The sequence below is a fragment of the Lithobates pipiens genome, unplaced genomic scaffold (assembly GCF_037356315.1).
Source record: "Lithobates pipiens isolate NorthernLeopardFrog02 unplaced genomic scaffold, aLitPip1_a1.2 Scaffold_25, whole genome shotgun sequence".
Classification (NCBI taxonomy): Eukaryota; Metazoa; Chordata; class Amphibia; order Anura; family Ranidae; genus Lithobates; species Lithobates pipiens.
In genome coordinates this window covers 55321001-55329714 of record NW_027507787.1, presented here as the reverse complement: position 1 = coordinate 55329714, position 8714 = coordinate 55321001, and the positions used below count along the sequence as shown (strand labels likewise).

At 40.5% G+C, this 8714-nt stretch overlaps 1 protein-coding gene across 2 annotated transcripts in view; it reads right to left on the bottom strand.

Moving 5' to 3' along the window:
- Positions 1-1049: 1049 nt before the first annotated feature.
- The window catches only part of CUEDC2 (CUE domain containing 2), a 74434-nt gene continuing 66769 nt past the window's right edge, over positions 1050-8714 (bottom strand). For both annotated transcript variants that reach the window (XM_077454474.1, XM_077454475.1), the window contains 2 exons: positions 7026-7086; positions 1050-5350 (listed from right to left, as the gene is read on the bottom strand). In XM_077454474.1, the coding sequence (XP_077310600.1) occupies positions 5204-5350; positions 7026-7086 (208 nt within the window). In that variant the 3' untranslated portion in view covers positions 1050-5203. The remainder of the gene's footprint in view (positions 5351-7025; positions 7087-8714) is intronic.

Genomic DNA, 8714 nt, shown 5'->3' with positions numbered 1-8714 from the left:
TGACTGGACTATCTTAATAAAATAAAATCTGTTTGTAAACTTGTACTGTAGGGAATCACAGCCCAGATCAGGCACGCTCCCTAAAACAAAAACAGGCTGAAGGATGGTTTGTGATCCAGCCTGAACATTCCATATAAAAAAAAAAAAGAATAACACACACATACACTCACTTTTAACCCACGTCGCTCAGTTGTCAGTCAGCTTGGAGCAGAGAGCAGTGAATGTCAGTTTTTCACTCTCCGCTCTGCCCCTCCAGCTCCAGGCTGGAGTATTGGAGCCAGCTGTCAATCAGGCAGCTGGGTGAATCCCTACAATATGGTCAGATCAATGGTCGCACACTTGCAAACAGTCATTAGCTAGCCATAGCAGCTATACTTAGTTCCTTAAAAACAAACAATGGTAGAAGGCTCTAGCGCACAATCGCTTTCCGGTTCCTAAAGGTAATTCTAAGGTCCCACTATATGGCCAGGCTGTAACGACCAAAAGTAATTGCTGTATGTTCCTCTAGTAGCATCTGGACATCGTGAGCGCCTTATGCAGAGATGTCAGCCAACATGACAGCCCAGAGAGCCAATCAGGATCTATTATGGTGCAATTTTTCAGCACTACCGATACATTTAGTAGACCTCACTGCAGCCGTTTTTGGTGTAGCTTATTCACTTTCTTAGGATTGGATTTGCTGAAATTTCCCACCCTGGTAGCCAATTATTGATCTATCACATGTATGCTGCCATGGAGGAACCAGGAAAACAGAAAATGTTATACTTCCTGTAATTTTAATTTCCTGGTGACTATCCATGGCAACATACTGAACCCACCCAGTTTGTTCCTAGTGATGTACAGGGAATGGGCTGTTGTGTGGGTGTTAACGCTTTATAGCTATGCGCTGGTTCTGTGGGTAGGGCTACTATCACATGTATGCTGTCATGTGGATATGCCATGTGGAAATTACGGCAAGTATGATACAATGTTTTTTTTTTATTTGACATTCGTATTTATGCTAGTTTTAGTTTAATTTGCAAACATCACTTAAAAAATAATTCACAAAATTTTAAATAAAAATTTATTTTCATATTTAAAATTCATTTGACAATATATGGTCAGTATAAAGAGGAGAAATCACAGAATAAAATGTGCACTTTTTATCTACAGTAACACTGGTCAAACAGAAAAATGTCTGTGGCATACATGTTTTTCCCCCTTAAAAATGATGTAATAATAAAGCAATGTAAAGTTTAGCTAACCACATCTAAGCCCCCTCTTCCAGTTTACGTCGCTAAATGGGTAAATAACTTAGCCTAGGACCTTATGCCTGAGCCCTGGTCAGATATTTGGCAGGCAACCCTTAAGGTATCTCTAAATATCTTGGCCCGGGAAACAACCTGCAAAGTAAGTGGTAGTGTCCAGGTTGTTACCGTAAGAGCAAAGAGTAGAATTTTGAAAGTGAGAAGAGGCCACTGGTATCCAAGATAAAGAAGCATCCAGGAGCCAACTAGACTCCATCATTCACTAAAACATCACCTGGACTGACCTGTTGATGTAGAATTGCATTATCCACTTACATGTGTACAGTGCAAATACCAGACATTAGACACTTCTTTTGCTCACCCATGTCTACTGGCATACATTGGTCTCCACAGGCAAGAACTGTTTCTCTGCAGACTGAATTATCCCTTGAAGCAAGTTGCCACAAATAACTTTAGCATCCTAACAGGATATGCATATAATGCATATCATTACACCGATACGATTAGTAGCAGACTTACATCTTTACATATTCAGTTCAGACCTTCTTTGTGAGATTAAATGACATTTGACAAGTAGCACACTATATACAGTTTTATTAAAAACGGAGTACATGCACTTTCATTTTTACAAACACCAAATTATTTTAGCATTCAAACAAAGCTAGTCAACGCAATAAAAAGATAACCAACCTTCAGATATTCCTTTAATTATGTCTGAAACTAAATCATCTGCCTAGATTAGCTAATGCAATACAATTACCAACAAAATGAAGCTGCCTATATTGAAAACAGTTTATGTCAAACACTCTGTAAGCTTTCCTTAACAAGGGACTGCTGCATTGCAGCTAATCTGTCATACTTTGTTTAAAAAACAAAAACAAAAAAAAAACAACACCTTTCTGAATACAAAAAGTTCCCCTAACATATAACATCCTTATCTAAAAGTAAACCTACCATAAGTCTATGAAAAAGAAGAATTTGATGAGTATATGAACAATTAAATAGACTATCATAACTTTCAGTAAAAAAGGCATGCCAAAATGATCCAGGGATATTGGCAGCTGATTTCCAGTAAATAACAAAGCTTTGTTCCACACCTTCCTGCTATTGATCTTAAAGTGGTTGGTAAAGGGGGAAGGTTTTCACCCTAATGCATTCACTACATTAAAGCGGAATTATACCCAAAAGTGTAACTTCGGCTCATTTGTCTCCTCTCCCCCTCTGGTGCCACAATTGGCACCTGTCTTTGACGGGTATCCTGTTCCCACGTCTGGGAGTCTGGGCCGTGGCATCACCACAGGGCTCCATCCCCCTCCCTCTTCCTCCTCTCCCTGTCGCCAGGCCAGTAGGAGAGAGGAGCCGGGCCTCGCGCATGCACAGTAGGGTTCCTGGTGTAAAGCCGTAAGGCTACACTGCTGGGTACCCTTACCCTGCAATGGCGGCAGCAGCACCTGACAACTGATGGAAACAACAGCTGCGGTGCCAACTTCTCTGGACTCCAGGACAGGCAAGTCTCCTATTGTTAAAAGCCAGCAGCTGCAGTATGTGTAGCTACTGGCCTTACAGTTCTTTTTGTTTTTGGGGCGGAACACTGCTTTAAGGTAAAAAAACCCTTCTGTAATCATGGCACTTGGAGAGGGGGGGGGCTAGGAATGCCAGCAGGGAGCCCCAGAAGAAGAGGGTTGAGGCTGATCTGTGCAAAACCAATGCACAGAGCAGGTAAGTATGACATTTTATTTAAAAATTCTTATTTTTAGGCATTTTTCCCCTTTGTTTTCACCTGGTGATCTGGCCAGTAACTCACCTCCTTTATTACAGTGTCCACCACTATGGATGAAGGAGCATAGAGACACCTTTGGACAGCAGCATTATTAATCTGGGGGGGGGGTGTTAGATGCACTAGCCGATTTAGATATACTAACAAATTGAAACTAAACTACAGCTCACAGTTTATAATCCGTTACAGGAAACAGCAACAGCTAACTATTGTAAGCATCCCAGCAATGGCTGCATCTGCAAGACAGCTTGTTCTGTTGAAAAAGGACAGACTTACCTGCTGGTTCACCAGGTGAAAATAAAGTAAAGAAAGCCTAAAAAAAAAAAAAAAAGGAAAATGAAAGCAGCCATTGCATCTAAGAACTAATAAAGGGCAATATAATATTGGCTTTTGGGTTTAATACCACTTTAACATTTCCAGTAGACTGCAAAGGAATGTGAATTTATTTTAAAAAGAGCTTCACACCTTACCTTCACCCTCCTCAGGAAAGTCATAGAAATTGATACAAGTCTAAGATGCTTACTAAATCTGTTTTACATTAACTTCGGGGGAGTTAATTATGAGTAGCACATCTCACCATCGGCAAATCCGGACATACATCTGTGTACACTAATTGGTTTGGATCACCCCCCTGGGGTCCTATATCACTCGAAAGATACTAGTGCTGACATTTTCCCACCATACTTTTTCACCACTACCTCTAAGAAGTTTTAAAAAACAGGAATACCATTTCTGGCAGTAGTAATCCCAAACTGTATATTCTTCATTAAAAGAATCTGGTGGGTTGAGCATGTAATGGCCATATATTCTGATGGAAATATATCAGCACTGGGGTCCCCAAAAGCTATAAGTGGTTTAAGCCAGAAAGTTGTAGATTGAGTTTGCTTTTAAATTTAGCACGCTGTTCAGAATTGGTTTCTCCCCTTTACTCCCTAGGATCCAGGACACATCATAAGCAAATGGCAGGCTGAGGTAGCTAGCATTCCATTTCCCATATCTCCACCACAATTTTCAGCACACACTAATCATGTAGCATGTTGTGGTACAGAAAGCTTGATATTTCCGCTCATCCAGCTAGTCAGTACACCGTTTAGGCAAATAACTGGATCGGGCAGAGCCATTTTTCATCAGCTACAATAGTTACACAACTGCTTAATTTCCTGTACAAAAACACATCACAAAACAATATACTGGCATAATTATATAATTTTCCAACTGGATGTAAAATAATTCTTGGTAGGTGACGTTAATGCATACTGTACAATCACAGTGGGTGTTCTGTGGCCATCGATATATACTCTGCTACAGCACAAGTATATATGATTGGATTGAATAGGGGAAAACCACTCAATTCTTGTATAGCAATTGTTTGCATCTTAAAAAGGGTCATTTATTTATTTTTACAATTCTATGCATTTTGTTTATATCATTTTTGATGTAGCAGATGAAAAGTTGTCATGTCTGAGACCCGACAATTTATAGGCCAATGGAGAGAACAAATTGCATGAAACCTTTACAAAATTATAATTAAATACAGGGTATTCAAAATATCTTCTAATCATCCTCATGTAGGAATATATGGCACACATGAAAACATATGGTATAGAGGGAGTGGTATGAAATACAGGAAAGGACTAATTACTTCATTTGTATACATGGTAATGTTACAAAACACATTTTCTATTGAAGGTTTCTGTATTTTATCCACGTGTTTCATATAAACAGCTAATCTGCTCACTGTAGAAATTCTTATCCAAAATACACTGAGCTACAGCACAGTTACTAGGATGTTTCAGTTACACATCTATTACCATTTGTGGTTTAGCGAGAGTGAGAGCAAAAAAAATGACACAAATGCCAGAGTAAGCACAAAATGTAAAAAAAATAATAATAATACTACAAATCATTGCAATACCTGCAAACAAATGGACAATATTAAAATAGATATATCTGTGGTATATTTACATACGAGTGTGGTTGTCACGCTTTCCCCAATGTTACGTATTGCTTTTTTGGGAAGATAATACCCACGCCTCACTCAAAGTGAACAGTGAATCATTTTAAAAAATTTTAGCAAACAGTGCAGCTCTCTGGTACTGCCAGAACAGAGTTTTCTACCTATCCAGTGCACATAATTCAGGTTAGACGTAGCCACAAAAGGTTGCAGTGACATCAGCTGTCAGTGGAACTTGTACTTCCTAGCAGGTTTGAGATTTATGTAGGTTTTCTTCATCTCTTCGCTCTCAGGCTTCTTTAGATCTTTGTACCGTTCCCCCTTTGTGCTCACTACCTGATTGTCAATGTATCGAATCATCTTCTTTGGGGCCTATAATAAGAAAAGTAGAAAGCTGTTGCAAAATATAGAATATGTAATGGGAAGGTTCATACTGGAAAACATTTGAACTTGAAAAGACACAAGAAAGATTGAGGGTTAAAAAAGCCTGCTACTAAAATTAATGATGTCAGACAACACAGACCTCACTTTTTCTGACTTTTGCGGCTGAACCAATCAGACTGCTTTTTTTTTGCAGTTGGGGAGATTTAGCTATGAAGTCATGCCCAAGAAACAAACTGAATCAATGCTATGATAATCTCATAAGTAAGAATTTTAAACAGGGATCTGTTGGGCCATAAAGATGACCCCTCTGCTGCTAAAGGTTTGATCTGACACCTCATGGTGTAGGTCTACAACTCTAAATCTAACCTGCTAACTTTTAGCGACGTTTTGCTTTAGGCTCCATTCAATCTTTTACCTGGAGTCGTGCAACTTGAGATGGGTGCGACTTGTATGGGACTTGTCCCTCTGCAAAGTCGGACCCACTGTTGCATGTAAAACACTGAAGTACGACTTTCATGCAACTTTTAACATCAAAGTCTATGGCCCTTAGGTTGCATAAAATGTGGACCAAATTAGTGCATGAACTACTTTGAAGTCACACATATATCAACGGTTATCATAGGAAAACATAGGGTACGACTTGTCATACAACTTTGATGTCCCAAGTCACATGACAAGACACACAAGTGTGAATAGGGTGTTAGAGTAGAACCAAGATCATAAAATGGATAGTTATAACCCCTGATAGTTTTCGTTTTTTTTGCCATCTGTGTCCTACTGGGGAGATATCCCCGCACTTCCTGTTTTGGCTATGGAACCAGAAGTGAGAGAATCCCTGGTTGTCACCAGGATCACCAGAACTGGTGTCCCAATTGGAAGATTTCTCTATTGCTTTTCTGGGGACAACCCAAAATTTGGGATTTTCTTTTACCTTTGATGACAATGGTAGAGAGGACAAAAAGAGGATGAATCTCAGACAGCTATAAAATTCTGACAGGTATTCTAATTTATTTATTCAAAAAAAATTGCCTTTAGTTATACTGTAAAGAGTTTGTTACATGTTTACATGCCTCCGTTATGCGCTCTCTCCTGTCCTCCCCGTCCCTGCCAGCTAGTGACAATGTCTGCCCCTCCTGCTGCTAAAATTACTTTTACATTTTCATACAATTCTCCGTTTACTAATGATAGGTGCCTCTGCGCATGCACTTTATATATAACAAAAAAAAAAAAAAAAGCCGTCTATACCTTATTCCAGAGTGCCACTCAGCCTTACGGGACCAGACGCCTCTCTCCACCTCTCCTTCCGACTGACGTCAGAGGGAGATTCACGGCACCTCCCGCTGTAGCTGTCAGATCGAAAGGGGGAGAGGCGGCCGGTCACGTGAGTGCCAAGAGGCGCTCTGAAATAAGGTATAGACTAAATTTTTTTTTATAAAGCACATACATGGGCACCCATCATTGGGAAACAGAGGACTGTATGAAGAGTACACAGTGGCTTAACAACCATTAAGTTACGGTAAGCATACCATGCAAGTGCACAGTACATGAGGCTAGTACATGGTGGTGCAAGCTCCTGCAAATATGCATACAGGCAAGTGCAGAATATACAGCAGGGATTTCCCAGGGAAGATCTATTTTTCCGTTCAGAAAAGTATTCACATACCTCCTTTGGCATTGGTGGTCTGTGAGTCTTTTTATCCTCCTCATCGTCCACTAACATGTATCTGAAGTTAAAAATTAAAAGAAAAAAAAAAGTTAGTAGACTTTCTCTGCTGCTTTAGTTTACAAACACTTGCCTGGGAAATTTCTCATGCAATACACATAAAGGTTGTGTGTGTGTGTGTGTGTGTGTGTGTGTGTGTGTGTGTGTGTGTGTGTGTGTGTGTGTGTGTGTGTGTGTGTGTGTGTGTGTGTGTGTGTGTGTGTGTGTGTGTGTGTATATATATATATATTTTAAAATACAACATGGTATACTTACCTGCTCTGTGCAATGATATTGCACAGAGCAGCCCCAAACCTCCTTGGTTTTGGGCCACTCCTATTCTCTGCCTGTCCCCATGTCAAAATTGCAAGTTAGACTTACCGGTAACTTGTTTTCCATATATATAGTCTTTGTTTTTATGCACCAAAGTGGGGTAACTCTGGAGATGATCTACACCTACTCCAGCCTCACTAGTGGTTTTTCTGATTGTATAATTTAGTTGTGTACATCTTTGATGGATGTTGATTGAATAAAAACATTTTTAGCAATTATCAGTTGATTGCATACCTTGTTGATCTGATACCGTTAAAAATCCCGGGGTTGGTATTTCCCAACCCGCTTTGGCCCCCTCCTTCTTCCGCTTTACAGAATTTTGGGATGTGGTATCCTATTTTCTTCAATCCTTTCTTCTTAATCTCTCAGAGTAGACACCAGCTTATCTAAAAACCCTTTCTCTTCAACAGCTGCTCCTCAGAAACCGGGCTGTGAGCCTTAAGCCCCATACACACTGTCATATTTTCTGCTGATTTTTGTCTTCAGATTTACCAAAACCATAGTAGTTTCATAGTTAGTAAGGTTGAATAAAGACACCAGTCCATCCAGTTCAACCTGAGTGTCTACAATTGTCCTTATCCCTGTACATTACACATTCACATTGGTCCCTACCCTCAAGGAGCCCACAATCCAAGGTCCCCATTCATATACTAGGGCCAATTTTGGACAGAAGCCAATTAACCTACCTGCATGTCTTTGGTTTGTGGGAGGAAACCGGAGTACCCGGCGGAAACCCACGCAGGCACAGGGAGAACATGCAAACTCCAGGCAAGTAGAGTCGTGGTTGGGATTCGACCTAGCAACCCTTCTTACTGCTAGGTGAGAGTGCTAACCACTACACCACTGTGCCGCCCTAAGTAGTGCAAGGGCCTGCCTGATTGCATACACACTGAAACGCCTAAGGTTTGACCTCATATTATATGGTTTTGGTAAATCTGAAGGAAAAAAAAAAAATCTGTAGAAAATCTGATAGTGTGTATGGGGCATTAGTTTTGCTAGATCTTGATGAACCAGAGGGCACCACAGGAGGAGATCCCGCCTTAATGGAAGATGCCAGTATGGTTTTAGCTGCATTGGTAGCGGGGACGAGAACCACGGCCTCTTGGGCCAAAATGGAGTGATCAGAATTATCGTTGTATCCTCTCTCCTGATTTTGCTTATAACTCAAGGTATCAACTGAAACGGGGGGAAAGCATAACATAGGCGAAAACTCCACCTGTGTGCCAAGGCATATACTCCCAGTGACTGCTCGTGCCTGTTCAAGGAGAAGAAGAGAGAGACCTGGGCATTTCCCTGGGTGGCAAAGAGATCTACTCT